This window comes from Patiria miniata, unplaced genomic scaffold (genome assembly GCF_015706575.1).
Source record: "Patiria miniata isolate m_02_andy unplaced genomic scaffold, ASM1570657v1 HiC_scaffold_16, whole genome shotgun sequence".
In the NCBI taxonomy this organism is placed as follows: Eukaryota; Metazoa; Echinodermata; class Asteroidea; order Valvatida; family Asterinidae; genus Patiria; species Patiria miniata.
The window spans coordinates 2,618,558-2,639,649 of record NW_024037054.1 but is presented as its reverse complement, the minus strand read 5'-3'; the positions used below and the strand labels follow the sequence as shown (position 1 = coordinate 2,639,649).

Below are 21,092 nucleotides of genomic sequence, written 5' to 3'. Positions count from 1 at the left end.
TATCCGAAACAACTTGTGTTTATCCACAAACACATTTCTAGTTTTGCTTGCTTTTTTTTTGAAAATTTAACTTGGAAGTTATATTTTATGGGAAACGTAGGGGGTTCATTTTTGGTAAATTTTCCAGGGACAGACCGACCGACCGACCACCAAGTGGAGATCCGGCCAGAGCTTAAAAGGGGATACATGTACCTGAAGATAATCTGGGAGTCTTCATGCACATTACTAGGGGGGGGGGGGGGGGCGGGAATGGACGGCCGGTGTGAGCGGAATTTTCGTCCCCCGTACAAAATCTCCGTATCCTAGGAATGAGTGTACGGCCGGACCGGATATCCTTTTAGGATATTTTGTCCACCCGTTTTAAGGCAAATACAGGCCATGCCCGACCGCTGTTCTGATACATTTCTCAACGAATTATTGCGACTGGGCCACAGGGTGATGCAAAAAGAAGGAAACCCACTTTTGACAGCACTTTTCGCCTACTTGTTGAGCATGTTTTAAAAAAAATTCAATTTAATGGTATTAAAATATTGATCTTTAAACATAAGTGACGAAAAAAATGTCCTATTGTCTCTGAGATATGGTAGTTTAAAGATTTCATGTGCCAAACCTGTTTGTCCACGGACGGCTTTATTCCATCCACTTGACTAACCTCCGGGGCTTGAAAACAAAAAAACACTACACTAGACTTACACGTGGACAACCGTGAGTTTGGTGACTTGTATTCAAATTAGCAGAATAACACTATTCTTGCGATTTTTTTTTAAAGATTTTTTTTACCACGTATGAATGAAGAGCCATCGGCCTACTTCACTACATTATAAAAAGAACATTCAAATAAGTTAAGTAGTTATATTAAAATTCCTGTCAAACTTCCTTCTTTTTGCACCAGCCTGTACATTATATGTTTGTCAATATGTGATCATGATTATTAACACTGTGTTGGTAGTGAGAGTTCTAATTTTGTGTGCCTGTGAAAAGTAGAATACCTACTACGTACTTCCACACTAGAGAAGCGGTTACGGTAGTGTGGGTGTGAGTTCGGATGGGTGTTTTGAAAAGACACCAACGGTCATGCCCCTCTTCATTAATAAGCCTATAGGTTTTTAAATAGGTTTTGAAAATCAAAAATTAGGTTTTTAAAGGTTTTCCAAGCGCCAGAATATAGGGATAAAGTAACATGTTTTTAGAATTCAAAACCATGCAATATTTCAGCACGAGGTAGCAGAAATATCGCGAATAGACCTTTACCATGCTGCCACCATTTCAGTCATGTTCCCTGTATTTAATAACATTACTGAATGATAATGTTTTTACGTAAAAAGGAACCAGACTATTTTTACTTTCAGCCTCGCTTTGGTTATGTTGATTTGAATGGGGAAAAATCAAGATGGCCGCAACATGATAATGGTCTATGCTTAGGCTCCAGTTCTTCACATAAGGTAAACGTACCCATTTCAAATTCAATGTAGTTGTTCGTTGTCAATGTAGGTAGGCCTATATTGACATGTTGTTATTTTGGCATTAATATTACTAAACTGTGGGTTACTCCATTCTTAAAATTGTCTTTAAAATTTGTGAAAATGTATGCAAGAATACAAATATAGCTTTTTACATGTATAGGTTACTTTAAAAAAAAAAATAAGATGGTTCCAAGTTGAAAAATAGGGGTTTTTTTCGTTTTAGGTTTTGTATCTTTGAAAGGTTTGGCTGTGAAACCTGTATATTATTTGGGGGTACAGATATGGCCTATACGAAAATACACAAAAGCACAAACCTTAAACAATAAGTAGTATCCTTCAGCACGGACGTTCAATATTTATTAATTACGAATCACTTGTAAAAAAAAAACCACTCGACAGGAACTAAAAACAAACGTTAAGGTAAAATTGATCGTAAAACATTAGAGACAACAGAAAAAACGAACTCATTCTTATAATCTGTACACGTCGCATGCAAAAAATATAAAACTGAAGACTGGGACATAATCAGCTTCACTCATGTGATTATATACTCCGTCAAAAAGTACACGAAGCACTGTTAGTCGATGTACGAATGGATCACAAGTACATCACAATGTAATTCACCGTCAATTGAACAGGTGATGAACAATTACATGTATACATTATGTACATTGTATAAGGAATGCCTTTGTCACTCTTCATTTGAACATCTTGTCTGATGACTTGGGACTGGCTTGTGATTGACTTGTGATTGACTTATGATAGACTTGTGAGGAACTTGTAATTACTTCTTATCCATCACAAAGTGTCTCGACTTCAACGCTGACATATTTATCCCAAATACTTGGTCGCTTAGTCTTCGCATCCTTTGGTTAATTTTTTGTTTAGTGGGAAAAAAAACCTCATCTGTCAAAGTTTTGGCCAATACGACCTCTGTGGGTCCCGCTCCAATACTTGGAAAAAGTGACCTAAAATGTTCAAAAGGTTACTTCCCAAACGTCTGTACACAATTCATTAAAAATACACTGACTTTTCCCCTACTTTGTCTGTGTTTATTAACACAAGACCATTTAAAATTAATTGGGGACTTTCTGCCGCAATATACAAACATACATGCTGAGAACAAAATACTCCTTGATAAATCACTTGATTTTTTCTCAATTCCCAATCTGCAATAAATTGTCAGGATAATAAACTAGGGAAACTGCGTCCCAAACGTATTCCAGTTGTTTTTCTATTAAAACAGATTCTTTGGGGGAGATCGGGGTTTATGGGATAATCACGTCCAATTGGTCAAGATAACACTGGTTCTGATTGTTTACAAATAAAATTGTCCTTAAATTTAATTACTATTTCTGAATGTTTCCATATTCAAAACTGAAAAGTTTATTGAAAGGTATTCATGTATGCACATACATTTGTGCAGTTGTAATTTAATGAAAATCAAGTCTCATATCCCAAATTCATCTTAAGTATATACAAAGGTTTTGATACTCCCCATCTTGCTTTAAGAAAAAGTAAGTGGTACACATCAGATGATGACATACTAAAATGAGTACATTGTACAAATACATGAACAGATACACAAGTTTTCTAGACACTCCACCTCTTTTGATTCACTCAGTATCATCATTTGATGCATACATGGATTGGTTCCTTCTCTTCAGCTTCTTACTACCGGAAGACCCTGACTCTGTACTACTAGATTCTCCCGTTGATGACAAACCATCTGTCTTTGCTTCATCTGCTGGTGAATCCTCCTCTTGTGAGGAGTAGATTTCAAGATTCCGCCGCTTGAACTTTCCCATCGTTAAAACCGGGGTCTGCATTGTTGCATCTCTGACCAGCGAATCCTTCAGGGGTGTGCTGCTCACAATCTCGGCATCCAGGGAGATTTTGTGGCGCAGGGTTTCTTCCAAATTTGGCTCTAGACGTCCTCCAGGAGTGGGAAAGTCGATTAAGAGAGGCCGATCTACAGAACGATCTCTTAAGCTTGTCCTTAGAACCTGCTCCGCTTCCTCTTCTTCGTCATCTAAACTAATTTCGGCAGGATTACTGGAGGAGTTGGCAGTGTCCTCTTCACTGCCTTCCTCGATGGAGGTATCAAAGGGCACAGTGAAGGAATCATAGATGGCACTATCCTCCTCAGTATCGATCGTTACATCCCTCTTGCCGGTAGTCCTGAGTGGAGACGGGGTTGCTAGGATACTCTGACCTGTGCTCTCCATGATCGTGGCGAACGGGTCGGATATAGACAGTTTGGAGCAGAACGTTGTCGTCTGCGGATTTACTGCAGCCTGGGGCTGGGTCGTGTTCCTGACTGGTTTGGCTGGATCATGCTCTCGCACTGTCTTGGTGAAATTTAGCGGGATCTTCAAGTCATCTTGGAAGATTTCCCGAACAGCTGATAGCTCCTCAAGTGAAGCACTGTAATCCCACCTTTTATTCACCCAAAAAATCAAGAAACTAGAGTTACATTTAATTTAATTAACCCTTCCATGAAATATAAATTAGCCCCATCACTACACTCAACACTGGGTGGGCGACAACACTGTGCATTTCCAATGTAACACTGCACACACATAACACAACAATCATGGCAGTAATCTCTCAAAACATCACAGGGTAGAGCTTATCTCTCCTGCTATTTAAGCAATCTGCCACAGACAGTCAAAATTCACTTCACTTCCCCTGCTATACTTTTAACAAAGGCTAGTTACCAGCAGTCAGATCATATGTCAAGCAAATACTGTCTAGTCAAACTCAGTCAACAGACAAAGCAGGCAAGTTGTGGTCACAGCTGGTTTATCACTCTCCTCGAGTCAAAGCATAGCTGTATCAAGTTACTTAAACAGTCACAGACTGTCAATCCTGCTTTGAGTGGGCTGGGAATTTTTAGGGTTGAAAACAGTCACTTGATTGATTTTGAATGCAAGGACAACTTGGCACGAATGTATGTTTGCATAGGGGGGGTTAATGGATCTCTTGCCCTCCATTGGGGAGACCCAATTGTGTATTGAATACAATCCAGAAGACGATTTGAAGGCCTGTGTACATGGAGAAGATCATGTGAACCATTTAAAATGTACGGTCCGTGCCATTTTCAAATGAGGTCTTTTCTGAGTTCCTATTGTTGTATAAATAATAAAAAATAATAAACAAATAAAAACTCTGCCCAAGTAGGCCTATATTTACGGAATAATTTCTTTACAAATCTGAGTTATTTGCAGCTCAACAATCAGGCAGTTATCACAAGGTAGATTGGTTCCCGCCTCCTCATCAGTATTAATAATATAGGAACATGGAATCAGTCAAAAGTCTGATTGTGTGAAAAGGCCACCTACAATCAAAGCCTTTTGGAGAGGGTTACTGACGCCCAACATAGAGAAAGATACATTGTTGTTCTTTTCTTGTTTTTTTTCACAAAGTAAGGGTTTTTGAAGAGCATGGAATTTACATCTTAAACCCTAACCCTACTCAATCCTCCAAAATCCTCCAGGTGGTTTTTGGAGGATTTTGGAGGATTGAGGCTGAATGGCAAAAGTGTCAGTTGATTTTGGAAGATTTTGGATTGTGTCAGGTTTGTAAGCTGTTTATTTTTAGTCATGCATAACCGAGACCTACACCATGCTCGATATCATCCGCACTGCTTCTGAATGTCTTTGGCACTGCCAACCCATTAACAGTGATTATTGGAGGATTTTGAAGGATTGAGGCAATGGGCACCCCTCCACAAACTCAAGAAATAACAGATGATTTTGGAGGATTGAGGCTGTACTTAAATTTGTGCATGGTGGCAATTGAAAGATTTTGCAGGATTGAGGATGGTTGCTAGCCCAAACGGCCTAGGGGTTAGGGTTAATGGCAAGAACTAACTTGACGCGGTATGTGCTATGTGCTCAAAACACAACTGCAACAGCTGCGACCAAAAGGGCATGCCCCTTTAAGTGTGTAATCAGGAAAATATAACGGACACTAATACTGACCTGTTGTTGTACTGCTTATTAGGCATGTGGACAATCCTGTCATTAGTTGTAAGAAGAAGCTTCGTGGATTGTAATATGGCAAGCCACTCCGTGTCATAGGTCAACTCCCAGGGTGCATCAGTCTTGTGGGGTATGTCTACCACCTAAATTTAGAAAATGAAAATATGAAAATGGTCATTGTATCCACAGTGAAGATTTTGGTTATTAATCCCTACTTTACCTTGGAATCCAAAAATATGGCAGGTGTTCTCTGTATTGGTTTATATACCTGTTATATATATATATATTATCCTAGCCAGGCATATGGTATTCAATATTATTTCTAGAGGACATCATGATATGCAGATAAAAACATGTGTGACACTGCATGATCAAACTGACATCTCTGCAAAGTTAAAATAATATCACTTTGAAGCACTCTTTTACTTTTTTTTTTTAAATAAACACCAGAGGGTCTCTGGCTAAATTCTCTTTTATTTTATACTGCATGGAGCAACATGGTACATGCGTTCAAATCCTGACAGGGAACACTGTCCCTGTGTTCTTGGTCAAGACACTTTACTACAATAGCCTCTCACCATCCAGGAGTATGAATGGCTACCTGTGCGGGTAGAGACCAGACTGCGCTGATCTCAGCTGCAGAAAACTGATCTCATGGCCTGATAAACAGGGGTAGTAACTGTGAACCTCTTTGAGACCTAGCATTGGTGGAAAGAGCTATATACATGTATATATATACATGTAAGTGACAATCACAGAGCTTAGCTTACGACCTAACAAGATCTCACCTGAAGAAACTTCCTCCTTGGCAGGCACTTGTCAAGTGCCAGGAACTTGGTTGTCCTTTCCTCTCCACCTTCAGACTATGAATTTGTCACAAAACAAGTACATGAGGAAATCAAAGTTACCAAACCTTTAATTCACTGGTGAAACATGCTATCAAAATCAATCATAAAATGATCATTACACGTAAATGTATGCAAGAAATATTAACTTCAGGGATCTGAATTGTTAGAATGCAGATGGTAGAGTACATTGGAAAAATAAATTCTGTGATCTGATTGTTAGTTTAACCCTTTGGTGCACCGATTATTGGGATAAGATGCAGCAAAGGGTTAACTCTGATATAGCAGCGGGTACCACAACCAATATCTTTATTTAGGAACTTCAGGCATGCAACTGGGAAGTCACAAAAAAGAGGAAATTCAAATCTTTCCCAGACTTTGTACAGTGTTTTTCTATTTTCAATGGCATACATGAGAAGTGAAAAAAGAGGAAATCAGCTGATCCGAGGAAAAGTTGCATACCTGGAACTTGTGTTGAAGTGAGTGTAACTTTAATATAGAAGCTTTTCCCTTTAACCAACATATTTTTATACAATTAGCGGACTCAGTATTGTCTTGGAGCTTGGAAGACGAAATTCACAAGCAAGTGGGAGTGGGACTTGAACCCATGACCTCTTGCTTACTAGTGTACCTCACACAAGCTCTCACACAGCACTGAGTAAACTTTGCTTATAGAACTTATAAAATCAGCGAAGGGCAACACCCGAATTTCAATTAAACATTTGCCTAATACATACTCCATTATACAAACATTTAAAAAAAAACGGCCACAGTGCCAGAACAAGCTCGATTGGATCTCAGGAAGCTGCAGGTCAATGAATTTGTGTTCATGCAGGAGTCACGTGATTGTGCCATGCAATTTCTGGAAGTAGTGTTTTGAGTAAAGGTTTTTGATCCCAGTGACCCCATGACCTTTGACCCCAGTTTGGTCATGAGACATGTTGGGGCTGAGCTACTGTACTTTTGACAAAGTTTGGTTGTAGTCGGTCAAAATATGTAGGAGCAATGGACAATGTTAACGATTGTTACTAATTCATTCATTTAAAGGGAAAATACAACATTTGCTAACATCAAAAAATAAAACTACCAAATCATTTTGAAATACCTTGCTGGACTGTTAGTGAATGACAGTGTAAAGCATCCTGTAAAATCATGGCACCTGGTATACTGTCATTTTCAAGAAAAGTGGTATTTTTGTATCAATTTCCAACGCTGATCGGCCGATCAGCATTGGAAAAAACTGGCTTTTTTTCAAATACTGGCCCCAATTGACCATCGCACTTGTTTGCAATCGATTACACACCTATGAGCCGGTACGAGCCAGCTAGACTGGTTCCCTGACCTTACAATTCCCCAATGTATGTAAACTGCTCTGTTTCTTCTTATATGGAGTAAGGGAACCAGACTACAGGAAAATGATTGTTTTTCTTGGTTTTTATAGCATTTTTGAACCCAAAACCTCAAAAAAGTCAGTGTAACTATATTTGCTATATATTTCCAACCCCCCAATTCCATCCATTTCTGAAAATTACAGCAAAAGCAAATGATGTATATTCCCTTTAAGTTTAACTCTAGCTGCATACAGCAGCTGTTGAGCGGGCATGGAGAGTCAGTCCAATGCCCAAGTAACTAACTAACTAACTAATGGAGAGACATGATTATTGTTGAGCTATCCCACAGCTAAAAATGTAACGTGGTCATGGAATGGGATTAATTCATTGCATTTTTTTTTTCAATTCAATTTATGCTACTAATTGATCAGCCACTTCGATCTGGAAATTTACCTCCATGTTTCAACGAGGATTACAAATCACAGCACAGATTTTGTGTACTTTGAATTCTTGGACACAATATGTCACCACGATATTACCCACCCCATGTGAAACTGCAGCGGCAAATTTGACGTGCAGATGAGCAGCAAACCAGTAAGCAGGCTTGAGATGATGTAACAGCTCCTCATTGCATGGCGAACCTGTTCATGTTAAAAAAAAAAAAAGTAGCAAATGTTTGAATTTTTGTGCACTTTTTTCAGTGGGAGGGGGGGGGGGGGGGTTGTGAGGGGCATTTGAAATGATAATCTATTTACATTTTACTGGAGCTCAAAATGTCTTAGATTTTACAGATTTTATACTAGATCCCCCTCCCCAAACTACACAATGGTTGCGTTTCGAGTAAGGCTCAGATCATAAAGCACTTTTTGCTATAGAGAATGTGGCGCAAACTTTATGTTGTCAACTAACTGTTCAATGTGAAATGCGCTGATATCCTAATAACGAATTTGCTCAACTATGAAATATGTGTGAAGTATGACCTGGCCTTAACTGTGCATGCCTTTCCTGACGCAATTAGTTCTCTTGTAAATATTATCGGATAATTTCAGGCAATTTAAGTTTCATGATAAGAGATCCCTGTTGTCTGAGCTCACGAATATGTTGCTATGAGTGAAGTACACAAAACAGGTATGCTGGGATATAGTATAACTAAAACTAATGCCGTGGCCTCGTGGTCTGGAGCATTAACTCGTGTCTGCCGGTAATTCTGCAGGTTGTGGGTTCGATTCCAGCCTGGGGTTATGGTGTGTGTGCCCTTGGGCAAGGCACTTTGTCTCTCATTGCTTTTTCCCACCCAGGAGTATTTGGCTACATCGAGCTGTATACTCCCCAGGGAGCTGAGATGGTATTTGCAATGTTTCATTGGCCCAATGATCAGGGGTATTAATGCAAAGAGCTTTGATTTAGGTTAAAGGGAAAATACATCATTTGCTTTTGTTGTAATTTTCAGAAATGGATGGAATTGCGGGGTTGGAAATATATAGCAAATATAGTTACACTGACTTTTTTGAGGTTTTGGGTTCGAAAATGCTATAAAAACCAAGAAAAACAATCATTTTCCTGTAGTCTGGTTCCCTGACTCCATTTAAGAAGAAACAGAGCAGTTTAAATACATTGGGGAATTGTAAGGTCAGGGAACCAGTCTAGCTGGCTTGTACCCGTTCATAGGTGTGTAATCGATTGCAAACAAGTGCGATGGTCAACTGGGGCCAGTATTTGAAAAAAAGCCAGTTTTTTCCAACGCTGGTCGGCCGATCAGCGTTGGAAATTGATACAAAAATACCACTTTTCTTGAAAATGACAGTATACCAGGTGCCATGATTTTACAGGATGCTTTACACTGTCATTCACTAACAGTCCAGCAAGGTATTTCAAAATGATCTGGTAGTTTTATTTTTTGATAATTGCAAATGTTGTATTTTCCCTTTAAAAGCGCTATACAAGTACTTGTTATTATTAAGATAATCATAGAGATTTTTACACAGATCACAGAGTGATCTTAACCAACCTCAGCTGTCTTTAAAAGCCAAAACAAACTAAGTCTACAGTTACGTAATGCTTTATTATTACTACTGATCTTTGATCAGTAGCATCTTCTCACCCAGTGTGTTGCTTTGCACGTCGTCTCTAAAAAAAGTCTTTTCCCTGAGGAGCCGTTGTGTGTTACCATGGTGATATATTCCTCGTGGCCAATCATGTGACATCATGATGTCAATTGGTTGCGCTATCTTGGGATAAGAATGGTTGAGACGGATGCATTTTGCATTAGGGAATCAGAAAAAAAAGATGCCTCTGGAAAGTTGAAAACTGAAAGATTTGTGTCTATCAACTTCCATCTCGGGAATGAACCAAATGGATAACAAATATTATCTGTAAAGAAAACGTCACTGGGTTTTATGAGACCTCTCCCAGTAAAGATTTCTTCTTTAAATCTTCATTGCTAAATAACCCTACATACAGGTGTGCATACAATATTATTAACCCTAACCTTCCCAAATCCTCCAAAATCCTCTTGGCAAAATGGAGGATTTTGCAGGATTGAGGCTATATGGCAAAAATGTGTGGCTGATTTTGGATGCACTGTGTCAAAGTCTTGGGCCCAACCTTGTGTTGTTTATGTTCAGCCAGGCATAAAGTTAGGCCTACATTTTACTTGAAATCCTCTGCACTGCTCCAGGATGTCACTGGCTCTGCCTCATAATATTGACAGTGATGCTAAAGGAGTTTGCAGGATTGAGGCAGTGGTCACTCCTCCGAGGACTACATTCAAGAAATAACAGAGTATTTTGCAGGATTGCGGCTGTATGCAATTTGTACATGGAGGTAGTTGGAGGATTTTTCGAAAATGCTAGGGTGTTTGTGTTTAAGTAGCATTTTCCACAGAATTCAACCATTAGGGCTCGAAAACACGTTCACCACAAAATGATAATACATGTACATGTATTTGGAAAGAATGGTAAAAATATCAAGGTTCACACAACCATATCTTAATAATTTGATGTTTCCAAAAAATCACCGTGCAAAGGAGTACAAATTTTGGGTCCTCAAAATGTGAGCTGCTTGTTGTATTTCCAGTTACATTTTTTTCTGTTCACGCCATTTGAGCAAATCTGGCATTTTCAACAAATCTGTCACCTCTATGATAGGCATGTTATGCAGCGCCAGTCTTACGTTGACAGATTTGCTAACTTCGATGACCTTTTTCACTGCTTGAAATGCGTATAGACTGCATACAAATTTGTGATGTGACGGATGTACAAAATGTAAACAAACAGTGTTTGTCAACATTTTCTCCGTAAATGTATTACATTATGTGGATCTTTTGTAATACCAAGACCTTTTAAATATGGCCAGGAAAAAAATATGAAACACTACATTTTGGCAATCTCTGGATGCAAGTGTTTTTTTAGGCTGAAAATCCATGTGTCCGTCATGCGTTAAGCGCAGCTCGCACTGTGTGTTGCGTGAAAATCGGTTGTTAAAAAAGCAACGCGCATACGTCCATGTATCCCTATTGCGCAGTGCATTTTCTGTACTGCGCTATCTGTTGAAATTTTAAACGCTTCAGGTAGCGATTGAAACGGATGACGCATACAATACGCATGGAATTTGTTGCCCGCAACTTCAATAAATGATGCAGTGGTTGGGTAAAAAGATAAATATTTATGGTTGGCTTTAAAACCAAGCAGTTTATATGTGAATCTTATTGAAACAAGCTAGGGCCTGCCTCGATTTACATTTTCCAATATTCCATTGTTAAAACACCGAATATTTATCCCTTGTGAACTTTATTGAGAAGTTATAATCTTGTCGACGTTTATTTTGTAAAATGTGTACTTTCCCAAAACTAGTCCAAATTTCATTGAGACTTGATTTTTCTACTCCCAAAACTGCTGCATGCTCTCTTTGTGAGCTTTTACATCCGTCAAGTGTCCAGATAAATACGTACACATGGAGTTACAGAATACGCATTACAAATATGCAACTGGTAAACGCACAACGCAATACGCACATTGAAAACGGACACATGGATTTTAGGCCTTAATGTCTGAAGTCTGTGTGTTGCTTATGAATAAGGTTCCAAACAAAGTACTATCAGAAGCCTACGCCTATACATGAATATGCAATAAAATATCTCACTATTTTTAGCTATATTCTTTTGCCAATTTAAACGCCAAACCATGAAATTATCTCAAAAATGATTTCTGGCACCTTCGATTAAGTTGGGTTTTCTTTCATGTACGTGTCCACAAATGTGCTTCCTGGCCCTTTCTTAAACCACGCCCCATCCAACCCCTTCCCCTGTTCCATCCAGTCTTTGTCCCTCCTCACCTGCTTTAGTCTGAATACCTCCAGCCCCCTCGTGTGGTAGGCACTCCTGACTGTGTCTTGTGAGTAGGGAGGGATCTCAAAGTGTCCTTTCCTGAAATCACGCTGCTTGAAGATCCCCGAGATGCCACCTATTCTGATGCCACCATAATTAACAACACTGGCATAACCTAATGGGGAAAACAAAGAACATCAGCGTTTGTTATAAAAAGATCAAAGAGTTTCATGATTCATATTTCTGTTGCTTAATTAGCTGTATTCTGCAATTTTTGTCAGATTGTTGTTGATGCATTCTGGTTTTATTTGCCGGCTGCACATTACATAGTTGCTGCATTCTACTGGATTTAAGACGCTCTATACTTTTCTGCTGATGGATTCTGTTGAATTCAACAGGCTTTACACTTTGCTGTTGATGGATTCTCTTGGACTCAACAGGCTCCCCACTTTGATGTTTATGGATTCTGTTGGATACCACAGGCTTGAAGCTTTGCTGTTGATGGATTTTGTTGAACACAACAAGCTTGACACTTTGCTGTTGATGGATTCTGTTGCATGCAACAGGCTTCATACTGAGTCAGGTTGGCGTAGCGGTACTTTCCTCGCCTTCCACCGCTGTGACCCGGGTTCGAATCCTGCCTGGGCCAATATGTGGATTGGGTTTTCAGCCCCTGCCTGATTCCATGGGTTTCCCCCAGAATATTCTCCTGGGCATTTCCTCCCACCTCTAAAACTGTAACTTCTTCTCACTGTCTTCTCCGGCCACAGGTTTCTTCAGGCTTGCGAGCTACAGTGCCTAGGGCGCTTTTGAGGAATCCTTGGTTTCATTACCAGAAATTATTAATAATAATAATAATACAGGCTGTTCTTGGATTCTCTTGGATTCTGATGGATTCTCTTGGATGCAACAGGTTGATAGATTCAGTTTGATGCAGGATTTATACTTAATATCGTTCATGATTCTATAATATCTTGAAGTTTCATAGTTATGAAACATTGTACCTTGAAATTGGTTTCAGGGTTTCATAATTAAATCATTTTGTCCACTCTGTCATGGTACATTACCTGTGCAAATCTTGTTTGATTTCTGTTACATCTGAGAATCTTCAAGTTAATTTGATCCAAATTCAGTAATAGTTTGGAGATTTGTGAATCATAACAAACCCCATAAACTCACCCAAATAATAGATGTTTGGCGCCACCCATCCTCCATAGGCCAGCTCCCCAAGATAATTGGATGCTTCATGGTTCCCTCCAATAAACAGGGTCAAAATCGGAGCTTTCTTCTCACCAGAGTAATACCTTCAAAACAAACCACTTTAGAGTTTTAGCTTTCAGTCAAGCAAGAAAATTGCCTTTGGCAATATTCAAACATTCAAATACTATTCAGGAATACTACGTGTTAGTTAAGAAGGTGTAATAAGGCCAAAAAAAAAAGTCTCCGGTTTCTGGTATGCGCGCGCGTCGCCGTAGCCATGCGCGTCGGCAAAATGAAAAAGTTTTTTTTTTCAATACAAGATGATGTTTCAAAACCGCCAAACTCACTGGTTTGACTGGAATTCTGCTGCTGCACAATTTTAACGTGTTTTTAGAAGGGGTTATGATCGAGAATAAGATTTATGTGGCCTCTCTGGACTCCCATATATTTGCACTAAGTTTAGTCGGGCACCATTTGCAGTCATCAGCCGACATTTGAAGCCAAAAAAAAAAAAAAAAAAACAGGTAAAAAAAAAAAAAAGCCGCGTCGCCGCACCACTTTTGGGGCAAGCTCCATACCAGAAACCGGAGACTTTTTTTTTTTGGCCTAATGGTCTGGAGTCAGTCATGAAATGACCATTCACCACATTTCTTTCAGCAAATTTTGGGACAGGTTTTAAAAGTTGAATAAAGAAATTGACTGAAGCAGGATTTGAACCTACAGCCTCCAGATTGCCGTACCGATACTCCACCAAGTGAGCAATCCAGCCCTATGTTAGCGGTTCCCCATTATGTCAATGTCTTTGTTCAAGTGGCAACTATAGTCCGAAGCCATAAACGCCTTTGTAACACCTCACCCACAGATTCTGTATCTCGATTGGCTGAGAGCAAGTAACATGACATTTGCTATTTTTGCTATCTTGCTGTGCACGACGAAAAGTACTATACCCGTAGCAACCAAAGTACTATACCCATAGCAACCAAAGAACATGTACTATGCGATGAGAACCTGTATTGTGTGCAAAAGCAACAGGTGTGCGAATAGCGTGTATTAGTCCCAAGCGCGCGCTGGCGCTACAGAGCTGGGTTCAAACATCTGGGGTAGTTTGGAAAAGTGCAAGTAAATTTTCACCTATTTTCATATTCAATTTGAAGTACATTTTAATTGAATTGATGTTAAATTAATCACACATAACTTAAAAAACAAGCAGAATCTGTGGGAGAGGTGTTATAAAACAAATATTGACTGCTTTATCTCGTGGTGTAGTCAAACTAGCCTCCCTCGGTGATCCATGGAGCATTCTATTTTCCCTCAGCTTCACCTAGGGGAAGAATAGAATGCTCCATGGATCACTGAGGGAGGCTAGTTTTACTACACCACCTTGAAGCAGTCAACATTTGTAAAATATGCCATGAAGCCAGGGATTACGAACAAAGTCACGATACTAGCAACATTTTAGCACTGCTGCAAACCTGGAAATAGGAAACAGGGATCACTCAGAGAGGATACAGTTTTTTTTGTACCAGTTTTCAATCAACCACAAAGTCAGTTTCCCTTTGTGGTTAATTGGCAAATTTTGGATTCGTATCATTCTAAGTACATTCCAAAGCTCCAAATTTATTGCTTTTGGTCACTTTTTGTTTTAAGCAGGTGTTATATCTCCTTCTGATGGTGTTCCAGGGGCCAGTGGATATCTCCAATGAGTCACTGTTCTTTGTTCAACAGGACTTTAATTCATATTAAAATATCTGAAATGCTATTGTGATTGATTACTGAAGTCAGTAGAATTAGAGATTTGAGGATGCTTCCAATAACTGATGTTTCTCTCCAACTATATTGGTTGGCTACTTGCAATCACTTCCATTCTTCGAGATTTGAGATTTTTTTTTTTTTTTGGGGGGGGCTTGTTTTTGTTTTTATTTTGTGTTCCCCCCCCCCCCCACAAAAAAACAACAATTCTTCAGGAGTGGAGTTGCCATTAAAGGGGTTGACAGATTTTTTTGCAGGGGCCTTCCCCTAATCCTAACTCCCTAGTGTCTTTTAAAGTACTGGACCAAGTCCGCCAAAATCCATCACTGACCCTGCTTCACATAATGCTTCAAGACCAAATCCGCTAAAATCCACTACAAGACCACCACTACTATAGGTGGATTTTGATGGACTTGGTACTCATGGCTTGCCTACCAAAGTCCCCAAAATGGGGGGATGTCTTTTGATGGATTTTGGAAGGTTAGGGTTTATGCCACTGAAATCAACCACGTAGCTGATATGATACCAAATAAAATTAATCATTTCAGTCAAGTTAAGGATTTGTTTCTCTTCACTATGTCAGGCATGCAACTGGGAAGTCACAAAAAGAGGAAATTAAAATTTTCCCAGACTTTGTACAGTGTTTTTCTATTTTCAATGGCACACATTGGAAGTACAAAAAGAGGAAATCAGCTGATTCGAGGAAAAGTTGCATGCCTGCTATGTTTCAACTTGCTTATGAGTTATATTTTAACAAAAAAACCTACTTTCATTTTATTTTGTCTGCTTTCTTCTGGCATAAGATTTACATTCCAAGTTGATATTATGCATAAAATGATCTGCTGTTGCAAATAGAATGGTTCCCAGTATCTACATTATCAACTCTCATTGGGGGGACCAGCTAGTCTATCCTACAAGAACTGAATTATTGTTGGGTTGCAAATAATTGAAATTTTGCAAAAGTAATTATCCAAAAAACAATTATATAAGTTATATTGCAAGACAAATAGCAATTCAAAAACTATATATTTCAGCGTGAAAATCAAATTTAGCTCAAACAGTACATCATAAATGTTATAATGGCCAGTCTTGACTTACTTGTAAAAAGAGTTCATTGTTCGGAACTTTTTGGGCACTGCCATGCACTCCATGTCTCTTTCATTACGGACAGCCTGAAAGTCACCACAACATAGCAGAAGGTCCACCTTAATGCCTACCAAAAGAGAAACCAAAAGAAAAAACAGTATCGTAAAAAAAATTAAAAAAATGCCAACCCAATAAATGTTAAACCTTTGAGATCATGTTTCTTTATGTACTTGCCTTCATTCTTTCACAACAGGACCTCTTAAAAATCAATGTCAACAAAAAACCTGCAATATTGTGGCAATACTTTTCCCAAATAAAAAGACATTGCCAAGGTATTTAAAACACATTCATAAATACCTCAGACAGTTTAGCTATTCCTATTGGTCGAGAGCCCGTCACGTGGCCGGTCGTAAACGGATGATAAAGACATGGCTAGCTGGTCTTAAACACTTTTCCAGTGTCACAATAAAATGTGGACTCCTAAAAATCCAGTGCCTCTTACCGTTTCATTGGTTGAACGTTCACAATCCTCACGTAGGCATGCGCAACACTACAAGCGAGTCAGAATTTTATAGTTCTAAATTCAAAACGCAACGCCCCAGGTGCGTTCTGCGTGACATCGCGCAGAACATGTTACGCGCGCGTCAATCTCCATAAAAGGGTTGTTTACATCTTACTCGCCAGCTGAACACTCCATTATTTTGCTAGGGGGATGTTTCAAAAAGCATGAAGTGAACTTGTTGAACAAAATCGGGATTTTTTGAACGAATTATTTGATATTTTTTTACGGATAAGGTATTTATGAATGGGAATAAATATGTGCTCGGTCGGTATTTATCACTCTGTTTAATACCGCTTAGAGTCTGGGTGCTGATAATTACCCTCGCCTCCGGCTCGGGTAATTATCAGCACCCAGACTCTAAGCGGTATTAAACGAGTGATAAAAACCTCCGGAGCACACATTTATTCCCTTAATTAAGATTCCAAACCTTGACAGGATTACATGTAGATAATTTACCCTCTTTCTCTTCAAGATGCTGGATTGTGGCATATATTTTCTCCAATTCTCCATGGCAACATCCCTCCACAGCTATCTTCATCTTGCAGACCTAACCTTAGAAGCATGAACGGTAGTATTTAGAACATCTCACATCATCAATTCATTTTAAGAGAGAAAAACTTGGAACATAAATTAGCGATTGCGAAGTTACGGACCCCTCATTAAAAAAAAAAAGTTGTTGGAGTGTTTTACATTCAAAAATGACTTCTGCAACCTTACATAAAAGCAATCTTCTTTTACTTCCAATAACCATATTTTATTTTTACTAAAAAAGGATTTTGACCTAAAAAAAGGATTTTCTTCCCCTTTTAACTTCACTCCTAACTTCACAATCACCCATGAAGGGTTGTGCTATTAAGCGTCAACAAGCTCAATAGCCACTCTTGAGCTTCAAAACTCAACGTATTCAACAAACTCTCATGTGTCGTTTTATGTAAGACAGTAAGAAATGGGTGAATTCACATTCACAATCCCAAACAAAAGTAGAATTTTTATGGTGACTTCCTAAAACGGGGATGAATTCCATGTACTGACATCACTTAGGCCAAAAAACAAATAGGAGTTTAGGGGAAAACTGTGCAGCGGTTTTCTGGCAAAAGACTACATTTTGATGCACATTTTTGTACTTAGTAGTCGTTTCGTAGCAGTCAATAAATTTGTTGGTGATGCTGTCTATGGGGCTCTGCTACGGGTAGCAGATAACATTGCGATACCTCATCATGAATACTTAATTCTCATTCATTAGTCTTACTTCAACAGACACCTTATATATCGAATGATCTTAACATCTGCAACAAGCACTTGTTGTCGAGCGGGTAAACAGGCCCCACGGGCAATCCTCGAAATATCACGCTGCGCTGTATCAGTCAGTGCCAACATTTGCTCACACTATGCACTATCAACCTCTTTCTGAAATTGTCGTATTTAATTTGGCTCTGTATAGTGTTATGCGCTTTCTTGCAATTTGGGCAATTTTAAGAATGAGCTCGCATTCTTAACTAAGAACAAGTGCACATTCTAATGAGCACACAATCTTAAGAATGAGCGCTCACTCAGTTAAGATTGCATGAGAATGTTACGTGCGCAATTATGAATTTTGCACAATCTTATCAAACGTCATTGTGCATGGGAAATGTGTTCCCCTCTACTGTCTTTAAAGTCACATGGTGGCATAGCTTGAGTAACTCCAGCTCCAATGTTGTGGGTTTTTTTTGGTCAACAGCAATCGGCAGAATAGTGTTGCGCGACGTTTTCTCATGGTTTCTCGAGAATCGCCACCAAAATCATCGAAAAATTTCATATTTTAGTCTTCGTTGTTCTGTTTGAAGTCGCTTACTAGCTTTGTGAATGTCTGTTGCATCGTGTATGACTCATGAGCCAGAGGTATGTATGAATTATGGAATCTGGGTCGGGATAATATAGGGAAAATGGACCGTTTTTGTAAGATAGTGGATATTTTGCCGGAGGTAATGACGGCAAACTAACGTTTACTAAAGGTTTGCCGGCGGCAATCCATATCAACAGAGGGCGCTGTACTCTTTAAGTTAGGGCTGAATTATAAGATGTATTATATTCCCACTAGAAATTGAGTAGCTTGTTTGGTGCAGTGGTTAAGCAAAGGCTTTAGTAAGTGGGATGACTCGGGTTCGATCCTGATCCCAGCCACATTTAAGTTGTTTTTTTTCCCATCCCCAAATAAATAAGAATATTCTTCTTTTATTATTTTAACATGTCTCAAACATTTTATTGCAGAGTATTACATTTTCTTTTTCAGATTTGTGGCTCTGGAGGATTTTTTTTTAAAGGGAAATAAAGTCCGAAATTATAAAATGGTCTGAATCCCATCTTGCATCTTGTGAATACGAGGTTACAACGATAATATTGGCATGGAGCCAGACTAACATTTGTCACCGGAAAATGTTGAGGTACCAAAAAACAGTAACTCACTAACTGCGCATGTTCAGTGCATATCCGGCAAACTAACGTTTACTAAAGGTTTGCCGTCTCCGGCAAAATATCCACTGCCTTTTTGTAATGCACTGGGGATACAGTGCAGAGTCCGGGATTTCGGGACTCTTACGACCCGGTACTTTTAACGTAGGCCTAGTTGTGATTCCAGCTCTAATGCGATAGGCATTAGAGCTGGAGTTACTCAAGCTAATGGTGGCGATGTTTTCAAGATGTGTCTCCTTTCGGTTTTGCGGTAACACCATGTGGTAATAACTACTGCTTAGAACTTAGATATTAGTTCTGAGAAGAACTTGTCCTGCCTATTAGTATTACTAACTTGCTAAGTAGTTTTTTGTTCTGTTTAGAACAGTCCTGCTGTAAGTTCTAAAAGAACTTGTCTTTGGTCTCAACGTTTCGACTAGCCTGCTCTAGTCATCGTCAGGAGATCTTCAGTCTCCTGACGATGACTAGAGCAGGCTAGTCGAAACGTTGAGACCAAAGACAAGTTCTTTTAGAACTTACAGCAGGACTGTTCTAAACAGAACAAAAAAACTACTTAGCAAGTTGATAATAAGCAGGACAAGTTCTTCTCAGAACTAATATCTTCTAAGCAGTAGTTATTACCACATGGTGTTACCGCAAAACCGAAACGATACCGATACCCCACCATGCAAAGCCTCAAATCTTATATAAGATCACTCCTAGAACTATGAGGCTCCACGTAGTGGAGCCTCATAGGTTCAGAAGCCCGCAAAATTGTTGTCAGCACAAAACACTAATTAAGTACAAAAACGTCCATCCCAAGCAGGCCGTTTTCCACAGAACCGCTGCACAGTTTGCCCCTAAACTCCATACAATACCTCATGACATACTCACGTTATGTGCACCCAACAAACATCGGTGGATTCTGTCTGTTTTTCGGCAAAAATGATGAAAAATATGCCCTTTCTGCACTGAGCCAACCTAACACTTGAAACGAGCACGCGTGCAGAATGATCGCAGTTATTTTCGGTTCGATCGCTCGGAGCGCGCCGCGGGGGGTATGGTGTAGGAGCGGAACGATAGTATGCACATGCGTACAAGTGCAAGTACGTACCCCCCGCGGCGCGCTCCGAGCGATCGAACCGAAAATAACTGCGATCATTCTGCACGCGTGCTCGTTTCAAGTGTTAGGTTGGCTCAGTGCGGAAAGGGCATATTTTTCATAATTTTTGCCGAAAAACAGACAGAATCCACCGATGTTTGTTGGGTGCACATAACGTGAGTATGTCATGAGGTATTGTATGGAGTTTAGGGGCAAACTGTGCAGCGGTTCTGTGGAAAACGGCCTGCTTGGGATGGACGTTTTTGTACTTAATTAGTGTTTTGTGCTGACAACAATTTTGCGGGCTTCTGAACCTATGAGGCTCCACTACGTGGAGCCTCATAGTTCTAGGAGTAATATAAGATGTGTCTCCTTTTACATTTTACTGCAAGTGCAAAGTCCAAGAAATCGCTGATTTCCCGACTTTGCATTTGAGACACATGGTCATGGGCTAGCTGAGCTGAACACTTTTGTATCATCATATTCATATTCCTACCTGAACTGAAGGAGATACTCACAAGTTATCAAGAAAAAAAGAAATCGAATGAAAGTTAAACCTCCAGTGCTCCACAAAGTCAAAAATCTATACATGCTATATGTAAAGAATCCATCCCCGACGTCTTTGTCGTGGTTTGCAGTGCTTGCAAGTGTTGCAGGCATCGCAAGCATCGCAGGTACCAGGCTAATGGTGAATGAGCGGCGCTTGAGGGCGGTAGATATTCTCGGTGGTGGTTGATTCGATTCCTCGTGCACTTGTTGAAGGCGGGAGGGGGAAGGCGGGAGGGGCTACCAAGCAAGGTCCCGTATAAACCAAAAACAAAATGAAACTATATAATTATATATCATTGTTAATTAAGTAAAGTTTAGGCCTATCTTTTTTCTTGATTTTGTTAGCTTTACCATAACATCAGAAGGGGGACTTCTACAATTTCCATGAAGATGACAGTGCTACTCATTTCTCAAGACGATTGATATTGTACGAACTTGAGGTATTTAGGCCTATTAAAAAAAAAT

The 21,092-nt window shown here is 39.5% G+C and overlaps 1 protein-coding gene across 4 annotated transcripts; it reads right to left on the bottom strand.

Annotated features, from left to right (window-relative positions):
• Positions 1-1,790: 1,790 nt before the first annotated feature.
• LOC119722661 (lariat debranching enzyme A-like) lies at positions 1,791-20,732 on the bottom strand. Of its 4 annotated transcripts, none has more exons than XM_038192896.1 (10): positions 20,597-20,732; positions 17,003-17,093; positions 15,997-16,111; positions 13,129-13,253; positions 11,958-12,124; positions 9,727-9,853; positions 8,169-8,266; positions 6,238-6,312; positions 5,450-5,592; positions 1,791-3,902 (listed from the first exon to the last, which is right to left on the bottom strand). In XM_038192896.1, exons 2-10 carry the CDS (start codon positions 17,082-17,084, stop codon positions 3,080-3,082), a joined length of 1,755 nt encoding a protein of 584 aa, XP_038048824.1. In that variant the 5' UTR covers positions 17,085-17,093; positions 20,597-20,732; the 3' UTR covers positions 1,791-3,079. The 4 variants fall into 4 exon arrangements, with proteins under 4 accessions (XP_038048824.1, XP_038048821.1, XP_038048825.1 ...); XM_038192893.1 differs by having other exon boundaries at positions 20,575-20,699; XM_038192897.1 differs by having other exon boundaries at positions 17,003-17,098; positions 20,597-20,699.
• Positions 20,733-21,092: the final 360 nt, after the last annotated feature.

Bases quoted from the DNA above. Each gene is read 5' to 3' on its own strand.
- LOC119722661 (XM_038192896.1), bottom strand. From the start codon at position 17,084: ATGAAGATAGCTGTGGAGGGATGTTGCCATGGAGAATTGGAGAAAATA. The intron at 13,254-15,996 runs GTAAGTCAAGAC...TTTGTTTTGAAG, and splicing joins ACAATGAACTCTTTTTACAA to GTATTACTCTGGTGAGAAGA. The intron at 6,313-8,168 runs GTGGGTAATATC...ACAAATTCATAG, and splicing joins CCGCTGCAGTTTCACATGGG to TCTGAAGGTGGAGAGGAAAG.